The following is an 18,547-nucleotide window of genomic DNA, read 5'->3' on the forward strand; positions in this document are numbered from 1 at the left end:
TACAAATAAATTTATTTCATTAAGATGAGCAAGAAGATGTGAAACAAAAACAGGCAGAAGTGAAACCGGAACAGATTGATGTTTAGAAGGATCAGTTACAGATCTTGAAGGAAAATACTCATTGAAATAATGAGTTCAATAGACATGATAAACTCGAGACCTGCCACAATGTAAGAGAGAATTTATAAACTGGGAGTTGGTACTGAGAACTTCACCAGAATGCAGCACAAAAAGACAGAGAGGGAGAGACTAAGTAGGAAGTGGATGAATCTTCATGTGTTTAGGAAATAAAATGGAGAGAATTTGCTAATGAGTTAGATGGGGGTGTATGAATTAGAGAAAGCAGCCAAGGATAACACCAAGGTACAGGTTTGTTTAACTGGATGGATGGTGATGCCATTTACTTAGAGTGGCTGGGAGAGGTTTGGAAGGAAAATTGTGACTCTGGCTTTAGATGTGTTGAGTTTGATGCCTTTGGAGTGTCCAAAAGGAGATGCCTAATAGGTAGTTGGGCATATAGGCCTGGAGGTCTGAAGAGGGGTCTGCTCAGAAGATAGAATTTTTTTTTTCTTTTGGCGAGGAAGATTGGCCCTGAGCTAACATCTGTTGCCAGTCCTCCTGTTTTTCCTTGAGGAAGATTATGGCTGAGCTAACGTCTGTGCCAGTCTTCCTCTATTTTATACGTGGGACGCCACCACAGCATGGCTTGATGAGCAGTGTATCGGTCTGCGCCCAGGATCTGAATCAGTGAACACTGGGCTGCCAAAGTGGAGCATGTAAACTTAACCACTATGCCACCAGGCCAGCCCAAGAAGATAGAAATTTTTTTTTTTTTTAAGATTTTATTTTTCCCTTTTTCTCCCCAAAGTCCCCTGGTACATAGTTGTATATTCTTCGTTGTGGGTCCTTCTAGTTGTGGCATGTGGGACGCTGCCTCAGCATGGTTTGATGAGCAGTGCCATGTCCGCACCCGGGATTCGAACCAATGAAACACTGGGCTGCCTGCAGCGGAGCACATGAACTTAACCACTTGGCCACGGGGCCCGCCCCATAAGAAGATAGAAATTTTTAATTCAAATGCCTGTAGGTGATCATTGAAACCGTATGAAATGAGAAAAGAGAAATTTTAGGGCCCAGCTTTAAGGAACTCCAATGTATAAGTCTTGTGTAGAAGAAGATAAGCATGCAAAGGAGATGGAGTGGCTGCAGAGATTGAAGGTAAACCAGAAGAGTATGTTATTATGGCGGCCTAGGGAGGAGAGTGTTTCAAAAGGGAGGCAGAGGTTAATATTGTCAAAATTTGCAGAACTATCACGGGGAATGAGGCTCAGGAAATGTCATTGGATATTATGATATGGAGATGGTTGATGATCAGAGAGTTAGCTATGGAGGTGGAGGGAAGGCACCAGCAGCCAGAATGGAGTGCATTGAGGGGTGTTTAGGAAAAACACACTCCTGTGTGTCTCTCCTTTACTACTCGTGCAGAACACGACACACTTCACTTCTGACACCAGATGTGTGTGGTTTTCACACATCAAACAATTTTCACCAGCTGGATATCCTACAATTGAATTCAATTCTGACACTAACCTGAGTCAGTGCAGACCCCACATGGAACCTCAGATCTACCAGTAGCTCACTGTTTACTGTTTGGGATCTCTGATTTAAGACTGGCCAGGACTGCACTGTTGAAGCCCATAGCTATTTTATACAACTTTATATTCCCACCAACAAGCCTCAGGTTTAAACTTTTTATCTCAAGGTGATAGATCATTTCTAAGTGTTCCCCCTTAACCTGAAACCAATCTCTTCTCCATCCTGAGTCCCTAGATTAGCAACATCATGATATATCAGAGGGCAGGAGACCCCGCCACACACTGTTTATTGACCCGGTGAGCTTAGGTAAGAGAGCTTCTCTGCCGCAGTCAGCTCTTCTCCAAAGTGGGAGTCCTAAATTTTTATGTTCCTTAGACCATGGAACTAAGCTGGATTGTTTCTCGAGGTTCAGTCCATTTCCATTTGAAGATGTGTAATTCATATTAATTATTTACAGTGCCCCGTGCTCCCCAAGAAGGTGGACTAGGAAATGTCTCTTCAGGAGAGATTATACGTTTGCCGTTTGTCATTTAGCAGTGTTGAAGTTCTAACACGTGAACTTATTGCATACAGTGTGTTGATTTTTAATCCCTAAAGTTTCCTAATATTAAGATTATTAGTGTCACGTGGAGTCCTCTCTTTTGAATTTCTCTTCTCAAGGTGGTTGTGTTTCTTTTGTTTTTCTTCTTTAGGGGTAACAGCCTAAGATGCGAAACAAATTTATACTGTCAGGCCATTTACTTAAAGACCCAGAGCCTTTGGGTTTGTGCATACGTTTATATCAATAGATGACATAAACACTGAAATGTTTTTGCCTAGGCCCTTTAACTCTCTCAAAAGAAGGTTCTTGAATATAAAATAAAAGACCTTATAATTCTGCTTTATTAAAAGCCGTACTTCCTGAAGGCAGAAATCAGATAAAAATTAAGAACTGTAGTATTCAGGGAAAACAAAGTATCTTCTTTAGTATTACTATGAATATATTAATAGTTCCTTGTCCTCTTCTCCACCAACAAAGAAATGCAACATATGCAACATTTCAACAGTGAGAGAACCTGTAACAGCCCTCATAACCCCACAGTTCAATCCTTATTCTGCTATTCCATGCTGCCACAACCTTCCTGTTTCCTTTTTGTTCAACATCTTATTATGAAAAATTTCAAAAATGCAGCAGTTTAAGGATTTTACGGCGACCATCTGTACCCCCATCTCCTAGATTGTCCCATTAACATCGTACTATGCTTGCTTCATCAGCCATCTATTTTTCTCTCTCTCTTTCTCCATTCATTAATTCACGTGGATTTCTTTATGTGTTTCAAAGTGGATTGCAGAGATCTATATCTATTCTCTTTCGATCAATGTTTATATTTCTGCCCACACTGGCTGAACTCAAGTGTCCGGGCATGACTACTTCTGACTGACTCGTGCAGGGCTCACCCCCCGTCACCAGCCTTTTTCGTATGATGCGTCAGCCTCTGTGGAGTGGTTCTCACAGAGCAGACCAGTGACGTTCTAGATCCGCACTGTCCAGGAGAAATATCATGTTATTTTAAATCTTCTAGTAGCCACATTAAAAACGTTAAAAGAAACAGGTGAAATAACTTTAAATTTTGTTTAACTCAGCATGTCCAAAATGTTATCATTTTAACATGTAACTAGTATTTTGTACATCATTAATGAAATATTTTGTGTTCTATGTAAACAGTAATTTTCACAGAAATCCAGTACATCTTAATTCTAGTTAGTTGTATCTCAAGTGCTCAATAGTAACGTGTAGCTAGTGGCCACCATATAGGACACTGCAGTTTTAGACCGTCAAACGCAAGGACATTCCTCATAAATTTCCAGCGTCTGGTGTACTGACTTAGCAGTCAAATTTCCTAACAAATGCAAAAGAAGTAGTGGTATTCATCACAGCAAACCCTAATTATACCCTTTCACGTTGGGGTCATTTTTATTCCTAGTTCCCTTGTCAGAAACTTCTTAGGTTTGTTTTTTTGTTTTGTTTTCTCCTTTAATCATTTTTCTTGATTTCTTGGCTATATTCAGGGTTGAATTACATTCCGTGTAGCAATATTGAGCGTATTTTATTACTTTTTTGCCACCCTCCCTCTAATCTCATGCTCCACCAGTTTATCTTCTCCCAGTTTTGCTAGAGCACTCTCTCTAAAATGGGTAAGATCTTTGCATTTCAATTGTTAAAAAATAAAAATACACGCTAGTGTTAAAATATTAACCAGCACAGAATTACAAAAATTAAAATGGTGAAATTGTTCTGTATCCTGATTGTGGTGTTGCTTAAAACTCAAAGAACTGCGTGAGTATACACACATACTCTTGCACACACTCACAAATGGAAAAAAAGAAATTGACTAGGTGTTATGAATTGAATTTTTACTTTGTTGACTAGAAGAAAGACCTTTGGCTGAATAAGTAGAAAAATATTCCTATTTATAAAGTGTAAATGGAGTTTCCATTAATTATCTATCAAAAGACATCTATATTCTTCCTTTCTCCACCAACAAAATGTTTATTTAATTTTGGGTCCTGTAGATGCTTCATCTCATTCTCTGCTTTCAGTTGGTGTATTTCATCCAGAAAATGAATAAGGAAAAGTCAAAAGGTATATAAAATATATATGATTTCAGATGCATCTCAATGGTTTTTTATTTCTAACTTTTAGCTTGTAGTTGAGTCTTGACTAGCCCATGGAGGAGACTCAGATTGGGAAGTCAGCGGGCGTGGCAAGAAGAGCTAGTTTTCTGACAGTGGCAGAGTTTTTCAAGAAGAGGCTCATGTTAAGAAGTATCAATCTCGAAAATCAACACATGTGACTAGCTAGAAATACCTGAAATGTTGCCTAATTTAGATATTGGATAAATAAATCAATTTAGATATCTGGAATACTAAGATATGCCTCATGAGCTTCTGAAAAAAAGCGAAACAGTTCACCTCCTCCAGTTTTCTTCAGTAGAGCAAGTCGCTGTAGGCTTCATGCCTGCATCACATTGCATTATAATGGACAATGATAGATAGAGGATTGGCTGGGATGCCACAGTGCAACTGATGAACATTGTTTTATTGAGTGTATAACACTGTAAAGATTATTTGTAAGGTTTTTCTGATACCTGTTTTATTGTCTTCATGCCTTGCTATCACCTTGTTCATTTAGTTGTTTTTGTTACTGACAATTTCCCACCTCCCAAGAATGTAAATTCCACGAGAGAAGGGACCTTGCCTCTTTGATTCACTGCTATATTCCCAGCACCTATAGCCATGCCTTGCAGATCATGCCTGCTCAGTAAATATTTGTCAAAAAGAGAATGACTGATTCTTGTCTTTACAGATTTATCCATAGATAACTATCAGGCAAGAATGAGTATTTATCCCAGTGCTTCTATTCAGCATACTTTAAAGGCTGTTAATCTGATGATAAAAGCCACGTTATTCTTTACCCGTCACTTGTCAAAATATCCGTTTGTTTCTTTTTCTCAGTCATCCTTCAAATAAGAGGAAAACACAGAGTGTTCTTTCAAGAATACTGTCTGTCAGGGCTGCAGGGTACTACTCAGTTCTAGGAGTAGGATAATGATAAAAGCGAAGATGGCAGTCTCTTTATTATTTTATGTTTTTGGAAAAGAGTTGTGTACTGTTTCTTTCCTTTTTGAATAGCCGTTCATAAACCAGCCTAATTGATGAAATTGTAGGACTTTATTCCAGAATACTATCCCAGTACATTAGGTCAACTATTTGGTAACATATTTTCTGAGTCTATTCTCATTAAGATTTTATTTTCTAAAATTAAACAATGATTTAACTCTCATCTCCTGTTGCTTCTTTTTAGAAAAAGGATGTATTATTAATAGACAAATGCAGAGGTTGTGAGGTTTTATAAATTCTTACTCTGATTAGTATCAACCAGCAGGCAAGCATGGACATGTCTTTCTAAAATAATAGTTTTAAATGGCTGGGTGCTTAGAGTGCCTTTTGAGTATAGGCCTTCATGCTTACTAAAGATTCGAAGAATATTATTATTTTTTTTATCCTTAAAACAGTTATTGAATAAAGAATAGGAAGATCAGAAATAAGTAGCCTCTGGTTGGGATCTGTTGTGGGGCTGCATTCCCCGCTCTTCTGCTCCCTCCCTTTATCATCGTGGGTCATCTGTTCTTGTTGAACCCCAGTTTCCTTATTTGTAAAATAAGGAGGCCAGGTTTGATAAGCTTTAAAGACTCTTTCAGCTCTAAAAACAATGATTCCAGTAGGTTCCCTGTGGAGAACAATGCATTTCTTCCAAAAGAGGGTGCTGTGGTATTTCTGAGTGCTCTAGCATTTTCTCAAAAGGAACTGAACAGAGATAGAATCTCAGCTTAATTTTGTGCCTTCAGACTCCTAACCTTTGAGAATTCGGGTCTGATTCCTTAAATTTAGATGAGGTGATATAAACCAATTTTTGGTGGTACTGATACTTTTAAAAGCTTTTTTATTTTTGGTACATGCTTATTTTATAGGAAATCTGGCAAAGTTTCAGAGAAAAAAATTGGAAATATACATAATCTCGCTACTCAGTATTAGCATTTTGATGTATTTCTATTTTTTTTTTGTCTCATTCAGTTTTTTTTCCTTAAAATATATGTATATATCGAGAGAGACAGATTGATTTTGATTGTTTTTTGTCTTCTCCTATCTGGTGAGACCTTTCTAATGAATTAAATGTGTTTTGGAAACTAGAATTTTTAATAATTACATAGCCACTTTGCCGCATTCGTATTATTCAATGTTTAGGTTGTTCCCATATTTTTAATATTAAAAATAACGCTGTGAAGAATATCTTGTCTGTAAATCTATTACATAATATGTTCAGGTTTCTGAGTCAAAAGCTATAAACATTTTAAGTTTCTTGATACATTTTGTCAAATCGCCTTCCTGAAATATGCCTGTTCTGATCAAATTGTGTATGGAATGGAATCATGTGACATGTGGCTTTTTGTGTCTGGCTTTGTTTTTTTTTAATTGAGCTATTATTGACATATGGCACTATATTAGTTTCAGGTGTACAACATAAATAATTCAATACGTATATATTGCAAAGTGATCACCACAGTTGCCTTCTTTCAGTTAGCATGTTTTCAGTGTTCGTCCATATTGTCACGTGTATCAGTACTTCATTTCTTTTTATAACCAAATAATACTCCATTGTATGAATATACCACATTTTATTTATTCATTCATCAATTGGATTGTTTCTACTTTTTGGCTTTTGTGAATAATGCCTCTGTGAACATTTGTGTGCACATTTTTGTGTGGACATGTATTTTTGTTTCTCTTGGGTATATACCTAGAATTGGAATTGCTATATCAGGTGGTAACTCCTTTTGAGGAACTACTGGACTGTTTTCCAAAGTGGCCACACCATTTTACATTCCCATCAACAATGGACAAGGGTTCCGATTACTCCATATCCTCACTCACACTTGTTATTATCTGTCCTTTTTATTAGGGCCATCTTAGTGGGTGTAAGTGATATCTCATTGTGGCTTTGATTTGCATTTCCCTGATGGCTAATGATGTTAATCATCTTTTAATATGCTTATTAGCCATTTGTATATCTTCCTTGGAGAAATGGCCATTCAGATCCTTTGCCCATTTTTAAATTGGGTTAATTTTATTATTGAGTTGTAAGAGTTTAGATACTGGTCCTTTAGCAGATAGATGGTTTGCAAAAATTTTCTCGCATTCTGTGGTTCTTTTTACTTTCTTGATGGTGTCCTTTGAAGCACAAAAGTTTTTAATGTTGATGTTGTCCAATTTATCAATTGTTTTTCTTTTATTACTTTTGCTTTTGGTTTCATATCTTAAGCAACCATTGCCTAATCCAAGGTCACAAAGATTTACACCTTTTGTTTTCTAAGAGTCCTATAGTTTTAACTCTTACATTTAGATCTTTGATCTGTTTGAGTTGATTTTTATATATAGTATAAGGTGCTGGTCTAACTTCATTCTTGAGCATATAGATATCCAGTTGTCTGGCAAAATTTGTTGAAAAGACTATGCTTTCCCAAATTGAATTGTTTTGGCACCATTGTTAAAAACTGATTGACTGTAAATGTGAGGATTTATTTCTGGACCCTCTATTCTACTCCATTGATCTATATGTTTATCTTTCTGCCAGTACCACACAGTCTTGATTACTGTAGCTTTGTAGTCAGTTTTGAAATTAGAAAGTGTGAGTCCTCCAACTTTGTTTTTCTTTCTCAAGATTATTTGACTATTCAGAGTCGCTTGAATTTCCATGTGAATTTTTTTTTTATTTTAAAGATTAGCACCTGGTCTAACAACTGTTGCCGATCTTTTTTTTTTTTCTTTTCAAGGATTGGCACCTGGGCTAACAACTGTTGCCAATCGTTTTTTTTTTTTTTTTTTCTGCTTTATCTCCCCAAACCCTCCCTGTACACAGTTGTATATCTTAGTTGCAGGTCCTTCTAGTTGTGGGATGTGGGATGCCGCCTCAACATGGCCTGACAAGCAGTGCCATGTCAGTGCCCAGGATCCAAACCCTGGGCCGCTGCAGCAGAGCGTACAAACTTAACTGCTCGGCCACGGAGCTGGCCCCTCCATGTGAATTTTAGTGTCAGCTTGTCCATTTCTACAAATAATCCAGCTGAGATTTTGATAAGGATTGCATTGAATCTAGGGTATATTGTTTTTATTTGCATTTTTTAAATAAATAATGAGACTGACATTTTTCATATATTTGTTAACCGTTTTGATTTCTTCTGTGAATTCATACCATTTCTGTAAGTTCATGTTTATTATGCTTTTTTCTGTTGGACTTAATTTAATTTGTTTGTATGCAATTTTTTTTTTTTTTTTTTTTTGAAGATTAGCCCTGAGCTAACTACTGCCGGTCCTCCTCTTTTTGCTGAGGAAGACTGGCCCTAAGCTAACATCCATGCCCATCTTTCTCTACCTTATATGTGGGACGCCTACCACAGCATGGCGTGCCAAGTGGTACCATGTCTGCACCCCGGATCCGAACCTGCAAACCCCGAGCCGCAGAAGCGGAACATGCACACTTAACCGCTGCGCCACGAGGCTGGCCCCTGTTTGTATGCATTCTTTATAAAGTAAGTATATTGGCCCTTATTAGATTTATCACAAATATTTTCCCAGTTGGCCTTTTCATGTTGTTTATGATCTTTTGTATACAGAAGTTTTGAGTTTTTTCGTGGCCAAATTATTTTTTTCCTTGCTTTTTTTATTTAGAAAATCTTGCCCCTTCCTAAATTCATTCTTCTTAGGAAATCAGATGAACCTTGGCCACCTTGTCTGAAAGTCAGGTTAGGTAAACTTAACTTAGAGGTAGATTACTAAATTTTTTAAGCTCATTTACCCTTAAAATATATGTAACAAAACCGTTACATTAGTCCTAAAATAGTTCTCAAAATACTTAAGAATACTTATATCACAGATATTTTCAGTCTATCTTAGTCCCTTGTTTTGTTTTTTCACAATCCTCACCAAAATACCTTGCTATAATTTGCTAGATTTACTTAGCATTGAAGACTTATCCATAAACGTGCACATCACTGAGTATTCAGTGGAACTGTGTTCCTTGTAGAACTTAGTCTTGATTCTCCTATTTCCACTTTTAATTCTGAGAAAGACTTTCATTTGCCTTTCCTTTCCTATACCCTCTGTTCTTCTTTCCATGTGTCAGAAACTGTAAAGAGTGGCTCTTCTTTCTCGCTTTCTTTCTTGTTTTTTTTTAATGTTTCTCATTCTAATTAGCCAGTTTCAAGCTACAGAATATCTTCTTTTTCTCTGCTGAATTCTTCTCATCCTCTACCCTTTTCCTCATCATCTTTCTGGCTCACTCTCTGAAGTGTAACATTCCTGGTTGTTGACCAGGAGTGTTGAGACCAGATAGAAAAGCCCAGAAGTTCTTAATCTTGGCACTGTTGACCTTTTAGGCCAGATAATTCTTTGTTGTGGAGTTATGTTGTCCATTGTAGGATGTTTAGCAGGATCCGTGGCCTCTGCCCACTTAGATGCCAGTAGCACTCCCTTCTCCCTTCCTCAGTTGTGAAAATCAAAAATGTCTCTAGACATTGTCAGATGTCATGGGGGCAAAATCATCCCCCAGTTAAGAACCCTAGAACTGACAAAGACAAACGAACTATCATAGTTCCAAAATGTAAATTCCTATCCCAACCCTGCCTTCTTCACTACCTTTTTCTTCCCTACTCCCCAACCTAGAACCAAATAAAATTCTTCCTTTCCCCCCACTGGATCTATAGCTTGATGCCATTTGAGAAGCGTCCCTCATATTATCTATAGCATATATTTTGGCATTATGTGCTCTACCCATGAGCCATCATTTATTAGTTGAATGACCTTACATCTCTCTGATTACTTCATCTTTAAAAGGAGGATAAATACCTACCCATTGTATTTTAGTGAGAATTAAATAAAAGAATGCATTATAAATGTTGACCACATTATAAATGCTCAGTTAAGAGTTGACGTTATATCATCATCATCGCCACTGCATTGCTCATCTCCTCTGTTGAGCTGACTCTGAGCTATCACATAGGCACTTCTCGAAAATCTTCCCTGATTCCACCACTCTACTCTTATTTCAAGCTAAAACTAGTCTCTTCCTCCTTGGAATTTCTAAAATATTTTGTCTTTACTTTTCTTGTGGTTCTTACCACTCTTTACCTTATTTTATAGTTATTTATGTACACATCTTTTCTTCCCCACTTGTCACTCTAGTCCTTACTGTTCTCATGGTGTTTTTCACCTTTGTAGTCCAACATATTCTCACATAGTATACTTTTATTAAACATTTTGAACAACTAAATAAATTTAGAAACTAGTGGACAAGCTCAGGGTAGCCTATTGACACCAATAGAATAATAACTTGGGAGACAGTGTGATAGACTGGTTAAAAGCTTGGGAGCAAGGGGTCTGGGTTTGGATCTACCACCTACTGTCTGTGTGCAACCCAATTCTCATCACACATCACTTGATCTCATCATCAAGTAAAACTTTAATTGGAGGAAAAAATATTCCTTTTTTATTCAAAGTATTTTGTCTTATAAAAATAATTTAGAGATGTAAAAAATACTGTTTGATACCATATATAATCATGCACTGTATAACGATGCTTTAGGCAAAGGCAGACCAAATATATGATGAAGATCCTATAAGATTAGTGTTGTATAACCTAGGTGTGTAGTAGGCTACACCATCCAGGTTTGTGTAAGAACACTCTATGATGTTCTGAAATCACCTAATGATGCATTTCTCAGGACATATCCCTGTTGTTAAGCGACACGTGGCTGTAGTAAAGATGTATTCCTTTGTTTTAGTTATACTATCCCCCTTTTCGATTAACAACAACAAAAAGTTGTGAAATTGGGACTTTTTTTGGGTATTCACATTTTCTTTCAGAGCTTATGAAGTGCTCACAGATTTTCCAAGCCCACTTTGTAAATTCATAGCAAGTTAAGGGTAGAGTGAGATGGGCCTGTGGAGACATTTTTTCTACAAAGGGATGTACAGCACTTATGAAAGCTGGTGGCCTACGTATGACAGTGTTCAGGCACTGAGGACTTGGAAAATATTTGGTGGCCACTCAAAAGAGCATACCTTGCCCCTTACCTGCATAATTTAGATTATCTATCATTCCCTAAGTGACCATGACATCTGAATGGAGTCCACACCTAATGGCATCCTACATGTTAGACACAGCTTTATGCATTTGTTGGAGATAGGCTGGTACTGTGAACTTTATAATGTCACCAGTTGGTATGCCTACTTGTTGTATCAGAAAACATCTCCTCTTCTCTAATGTCTGGAGAGCAAAGGTATCAGTATCTGGAAACAGTTTCTGGAAACATTGCAGAAAAACTTTCCTAAGTCGTAGCTTTCCACATGGACTCTATTGTTTTTTTTCCGGTAGGTAGGAAATGACTAGAAACAAAGATTCTTAGATTTAGAAGGTCTTACAAGTCTACTTGTCTAAATTCCCCCTGCCTTGATCTTCACGTGGCCACCTTCTCTGTGTCTGGTGGCTTCTCTCCTTCTGTCTCTCCTAAGGTCATTGGATTTAGGACTCACCTGGGTAATCCGGGATGATCTCCTCTCAGAGATCCTTAACTTGAAAAGACCCTTTTCTCTAATAAGGTTACATTCACAGGTTCCAGGCGTTAGGATATGGATATATCTTTTTGAGGGTCACTATTCGACATCACACCTCCAGTCTCACTCTCCTTTCTGCTAGGTTCATTTTGCAATGCTCTGACAAGGAATTGCAGGGTTTGTAGTCATGGCACATTCATCATTTCACATGTCTACCCATTCTGTTTATGAATAGCTCGAAAGCTTAAAAATTCTTCCTTATATTGAGCCAAAACCTATCCTGGGATAATATTTGACAGTGGATTCTAGGTCTGTCCTGCAAAGCTATAGGAGATAAGAAAGATTGGTCCCATATTTCTCAGGTTGAGGGAGAATAACTCATGCACTATTTCTCCACCATTCTGATACTGTATTCTCGGAGGTATGAGATCCTTTCCAGCATATGTACCACCACCGCTCCCCCCAAAATCCCAGCCTTAATGAGTAGTTAATGCCATTGTGAGCCAGTTGTGATGGGAATGTAATGAATTGCCTCCAAGAGGGATGGGAATGGACAAAGATTGAGAAACAGCAGTCTCAGTCTTCTTCCTCATGACAGCCATTCAGATAGATGAGGACAGCTATTTATTTTTCCCTGAGTCTGTTCTTTTCCAAGATCAACACTTTTAATTTCAGTTATTTCCCATGGCATGGCTTTCATGCCATTCATCCAGGAAATATTTATGGAGGGCCTAGTGTATGCTAGGCACGCACTCTGTTAGGTGTTAGGGTGATGCAGGGATGAATATCCTAGAATCTGTGTCATCTAAGATTGTAGTCTGGGAGAGGATGTAAACAAATAAATTGCAAAACACTGTGATAAGTATTTTGATAAGCTTAAGTGTAGGGTGCTAAGGGAACATGAGGAGGAATACCCAAACCAGTATTGAAGAAGTGATATCTAAACCAAGACCTAAAGATCAAGAAGAGAGGAGGGAGGCAGGACAGCTTTATGTTCCAGGCAAAGGGAGCAGTAGGTACAAATGCCCACAGTTTGTAGTGAATATTTGCTGGCTACCGGGCCTGCACACTCCCTTCCTGGTTTAAAGCCTTGCCTTCCAGAGGGGGAAATCAAAGATGGCTCTAGACAGTCCCTCCCTGGCAACTAGAGTGAGGAGACTGAGGCACTCACCTCAGCTCCAACATTTAAGGGGGTGCCCAAAACTCAGGAATTAAGATGAATATTTTAGTGCAATGTTTTTTAAAAATCACAATTAATGCAAAAAATCCATGATGAACAAAATATCAAAATTTTAAACAAAGACATGGTCAATACTATTGATTTTCCGTTTTGCCTCAGTCTCCAATATGGCTTGGCTTGGCACGGCACTGTTATTGAAACTTTAAGTTTTGATATTTTGTTCATCATGGATTTTGGGGGATTAATTTTGATTTTTAAACACATTGCATTAAAATATTATTTATCTTGATTAGTGAGTTTTCTGGTGTCCCTTTCAATTTTGGGTCCAAGGCGAGTGCCTTAGTGACTTCACCCTGGTCCCAGCCCTGTGACTAGGATGTACAACATCCCATGCTCAGCCAGTTGGGCTCTCCCTCCTGGGACTTGGACTCTGGAGGGTGTAAAGACACAGATGTGGTTAGAGACATTTTATAGCAACAGGAGTGGAGGTCAGTGTCCTAGCCTACTGTGCCTATTGGGGGGGGGGAGGTGGGTGCACATACACACCCACAAGTGTGTGGTGCCTGAGGGTCCAGCGGCAGGCCTCAGAGGCAGTGTCTAACTAGCCACTCTTGTGGTATGACCTTGGTCATGTTACTACTCTTTGGCCTTCCTTGGTCTTGCTGCTTTTCTGAGCTGGTGTTCTGATGTTCAAGATCAATATTTCCTACCTTTTTGAAAATCACAATCATGTTTGTTTGTCTCTAGACTTCCATTCTCCCTTCTTTAGAGATAACCAGTAATGGTTGTATGATCTATATGCCAGGTTTCGTAGTATCTTAGGATGAAATTCATCCAGGCCTAGAAAAATGAACTAATTTGAAGTAACTTTTTTCAGTCATCTCCCTTGTCTTGTACTTCTTTTCTCATTCAATCTTTTGTCCAGTATTTCCAACTTGAAAATAATTTGAACATTTATTTTTAGTTATTTCTTAATATTTATGCTAACTGCTCCAAACATAAATGAAAAGGCTTTTTCGTTGTCCGTAACTATAAAAATACTACTACTACTACTAATAACTGTAACTAGTCACTGGACCTGAACCTGTGAACAGCAGAGATTAAAGGATCCCAGACTCAGAGGGTCCCACTAAAGACAAGTGCCAGAGGCACCCATGGAGGAAACAACCTGTGTTCACCAAGAAACAGCTGGAGGGTTTAAAGACATTATTCAGTAAGAACCCATGCTCAAACTCCAGTCTTTGGAAAGAATGGCCACGAAAATTGGCAATATATCCAATAGTACCACAGATTTGGCTCCAGAATCTCAGAGCAAAACTCAAAAAAACAAAAATGTAAGTGTGTTCAATAAAAGCAACAAGAAGCCTGACAATAACAACTACCTGAGGAAAAAGTCAAGAGAAATATGGGCATACCACTCAGATCCACTGCTGGGGCCAGCCCTGTCTCCCCGGTTTCTGTAGATCATTTGGCACCCCAGTCCAAGTAGGATGTCCCAACTTTAAAGTCCCTGCAAACCGTTCTATTGGCCATAAATAGTCTATTTTGACTGCTGCCAAGCCCCAAATATTTGCTACCTATTCCCCATTTTGAAGTCTCAAGTTTTTTTCCAGGCTTGGGTTCTAATTCTTTGGTCTCTTCACTCCTCGGTAGACTTAACTAACAGTTCTGACCTACAAAAGGAAAAATAGATCAGTTTTGGTAGGAAAAAATATTTACCTCATTCTGGACAATAACTTTCCTGGTATTATTATAGTGAATTTGTGCTACTCTTTGCATTCTTCCTTTAATAAACACGTGTCATCTGTTTAGGTTTTTTTTTTTTTTTCAGTTTCTTTTCTCCTTTTTTCCTCATCAGAGTCAATAATATTATGTTATACAATTATGTGCCGTGTAATGACAGTTGTCCCATAAGACAGACTGCATATATGACAGTGGTCCCATAAGATTAGTACCAGGGTAGCCTAGGTGTGTCATGGGCTATAGCATCTAGGTTTGTGTAAGCGCACTCTATGATGTTCACACAATGACGAAGTCGCCTCACGATGCATTTCTCAGAACATCCTTGTCGTTAAGTGATGCATGACTGTAATTTTGTTTTTAAAGCCTTACCTTCCATTTCTCTTAGGATACACTCTCTGTTAGAGTTTCTGCCTTGGAATTACCCCCATCCTATATCTGAACACTTTGAAATTTACTCTCTTAGGGTCTGGGGACCTCCCATACAAAAGGTTCCTTCTTGCTATTACAAAGTCCAAGCTCACAAGCACTCTCTCCTCTTTCAAAGCTGCTGTCACTCCTACATCACCTACAGTTTCCTCCCTGTCAGTCATTAGAGTCCTGAATAACAGTTCTCTTTGTTGTTTCCTCTACTTTCTGAGAAATGAAATCGTCATATGGTATCAATTTATCAGGTGCTCTACTTTCACCGGAATGAAACCTCTCCCCGAGGCTGAGAGAGGTGACGTTTCCCGTTACTACTGTATGTTGTGTCTGTATCTGTTTTGTAATCTGTACTAGGAAAGTATCGCTGTGCATCAATCACAACAGCGTCCTTAGAATAGAACGTACCTTTCCAGTGTGTGAGTCTCAGTGACACTTGCCTCCTCATGTTAACCTTCCAGTTTACGTTTCTCATTACCCACGTGACAGAGATTGTTATTAAGGATGAGGCCTTTAGCTTGCTCTCCATCTACTTGATTTTTCACTAATAAAGCATTGGAAGGCCCTACTCTGTAATTTTTGGGTATCACACCAGCACCTCTCTGTGGGAGCTCTTCTCAATTTTGTGTAATCTTTTTTTTTTTAAAGATTGGCACCTGAGCTAACAACTTGTCAATCTCTTTTTTTTTTTTTTTTTTTGCTTTGTCTCCCTGAATCCCGCCCAGTAGATAGTTGTATACTTTTAGTTGCAGGTCCTTCTAGTTGTGGCATGTGGGACGCCACCTCAACATGGCCCGATGAGCAGTGCCATGTCCATGCCCAGGATCCGAACCGGCGAAACCCTGGGCCGCCCGAAGTGGGGCGTGAGAACTTAACCACTCGGCCACGGGCCGGCCCCCGATTTTGCATAATCTTAATGAGACTTCAAAGTCCGCTCCACCATTGGCTTTAATGCTGACTGTCGTATATCTAATAAGGGAAATGATATATGCCTCTTTTTCCCTCTCGTTTCTTTAGGGGCTTGGCAGACTTGGAGGAAATGGACACTTTTAAGAACCCTGAACAAGAGGTGGACTGTTTTGTGGATAACTGTCTTTTAACTAGCATTGTTGAGGCAGAGTCAGAAACCATGGCGGGGGGAAAGGACAGAAAATAAAGTCAAAGCAGGGCTTGTTCAAACAGAAAACTTTTTTTTAAGTTCCACCTAGTGTCATCATAATATATATATCTATACACCTTCTCAATCATGGGGACCAAAGTTTTTCATAAGTCAGATGAACATCTAAACTATTGAGGACAGATTTTATTTAGCAGACATTCACATAGGACTTACTGTGAGATATATGTCCAAAGGGCTTTATAAACAATAGATTCATTTATTAAATTAATCGTTTATTCCTCATAACAAACAAAACCTCCTATCAAGTAGGAACTAGTGTTAGTTCCCATTTTACAGATAAGGAAACTGAGGCATAGAGAGGTTAAGTAACATCCCTAAGGTCACACAGCTATAAGTGAGAGAGCGGGAATTTGAATTCAAGCGGTCTGGCTTGAGGCTCTGCCCCTAAACACCACATTTTGCAGCCTTTCCAATTTATTTTCTTCCTAAAGTTCCAGTGAAGACAAATGTTTTACAACCAATACCAGAAGATACCTAATGAGCATGAAACATTATTTAAAAAGAAAAACAACTAATTAAGGACTTTGTCAGCTGTGTAGCACCTTGACCTTAGACATAACTTTCCCCAAAGCTGCCTAATTATAATAATGTTCCCTCCCTATTATTTATTGTCTGCTTGGTTCTCCCACCCATTTCCCAACTTTCAAATTGCATGATTTGTACCTCACTCTTGTTTGTGTATCTTTGACCATGAACCCTTTTTTGTTGGTTGTGGGATTATGGGAAGTTTATTGATTGTGTCCAGGGTTAGACTAATGGTGTCCTTTCATCTGTTTCTCTTTTAGCTTAATTATAATTCTTGCCTGTTAATTATTTCTATCAGTCCATGTTCACGTCCAGTCTTCTCTTCCATGTAGATTTTGCTAGTATCATAAATCAATTTTTTCATGTCTCTGCATAGATTTTCTGTGCTGCTTTTCTAAATATATTGATCTTAACTGTTTTAATAGAAACTCTGTTGTAGTTAATTTCATGTAGCATAACACACCACGTACATAAACTTAGTAGGGGATCTGAATAAATCTACCAAGATCTTGAATACTTGAATACCTTGATGGGGCGTTTTTCTACTATAAGGAAGGAAGCCCCAAGAAACTAAATCAGTAAACATAAGGATTCTGTTTAATGTCTGCCTTTCTTCTCAACATTTAGTGTATTTTAAAATTTGTTTATGCTTTCCTTTGTGGCAGTTGCATCTCCTGGGCAACAGTACAACCTGTCTAATCTATAAACTACGGTAACGATTAGAAAAGAGCTTAGGAAGTTTAGCTCCTTGTCAGTCGCATGCCTCTAGCCTAACTGAAGCTGTAACAAGCTGTAACATTAAGTTGTCACTAGACTGCTGGTGACTTAACGACATTAATTATTACTCTCATAAAAACCACGAGCTGAAGTCTGTGTATTGTACTGTAGTTGCCATAGATTCTAGCTTTCCTGTCTAAGAGATATGTAACAAAGACCCTTCTGTTGTTGATCTTTGTGCCATGCTGTTTCTCAAAATTACTATTTTGTTTACTGTGAGCCATATAAACTTTTAAATGTAAATATACATTATTCATTAAATCTTTATTGACTTCCTGTCCTGTGCCAGGCACCGTGCTATGCTATGGCAGACGCGAAGATGAATAAAATGCAGTTCCTCTCCTTGTCAGGGAGTTTGTAATCCTGTAAATACTCAAATTGTTAATATGCAGAATATTTTTAAGGGCCCTAAGAAATGTTTGAGAAGGAGACAAAAAAGTTCATAGGCTAAAGGAAAACTAGTTCTAGCTTTGGGTCTTGACAATTAGGTTAGGTTTTGATAACTGGATTTGGGGGCTGGGAAAGAAGAGGAGCTAATTCCATATCCAGACAATGCTGTTCATATGGCACCACGTAGCAAAGTAGTACTTTGGAGGTACGGCGTGAAAGTAATAAATATTGCCTTTTTTTCCCTGTTAAACATTTGGCAACCTTAATGTGATGAGATTTGAGAAGATGAAATTTAATACCCAGTTGAGAATAGTTGGTTAAAAAAAACCCAGAAAATTTCTCATTGTCCGCTTAATATTACTGTCTTTGGTTATCTCCAAAATCAAATTTCTCTTTTTTAATTCTAAAATATAGTTTTAATGGGTTCCACTTATTTACCTTAAAAGCTTGTTATGATTACCTTAAAAGCGTATAATGGATTCCACTTATCTACCTTAAAAGTATGTTATGACAACACATTGGTATAATACTCTTGGGAGCATGGAAATCATCTGTGGTCTGGGCTACCTTCCTTCCGGCTTTTCCGG

The 18,547-nt window shown here is 38.2% G+C and overlaps 1 protein-coding gene across 8 annotated transcripts in view; it reads left to right on the forward strand.

Annotated features, from left to right (window-relative positions):
- Window positions 1–18,547, forward strand: part of PRORP (protein only RNase P catalytic subunit) — a 116,987-nt gene that overhangs the window by 65,345 nt on the left and 33,095 nt on the right. For 3 of the 8 annotated variants that reach the window (XM_070504238.1, XM_070504237.1, XM_070504242.1), the window contains exon 6: window positions 8,592–8,723. The exons of 4 other annotated variants lie outside the window; for them this stretch is intronic. In XM_070504238.1, coding sequence (XP_070360339.1) covers window positions 8,592–8,723 — 132 coding nt within the window. Of the gene's footprint in view, window positions 1–8,591; window positions 8,724–16,105; window positions 17,810–18,547 lie in introns of those variants that run through there. One more of the 8 variants, XM_070504244.1, reaches the window with a different exon arrangement.

The sequence above is a fragment of the Equus asinus genome, chromosome 2, assembly GCF_041296235.1.
Source record: "Equus asinus isolate D_3611 breed Donkey chromosome 2, EquAss-T2T_v2, whole genome shotgun sequence".
In the NCBI taxonomy this organism is placed as follows: domain Eukaryota; kingdom Metazoa; phylum Chordata; class Mammalia; order Perissodactyla; family Equidae; genus Equus; species Equus asinus.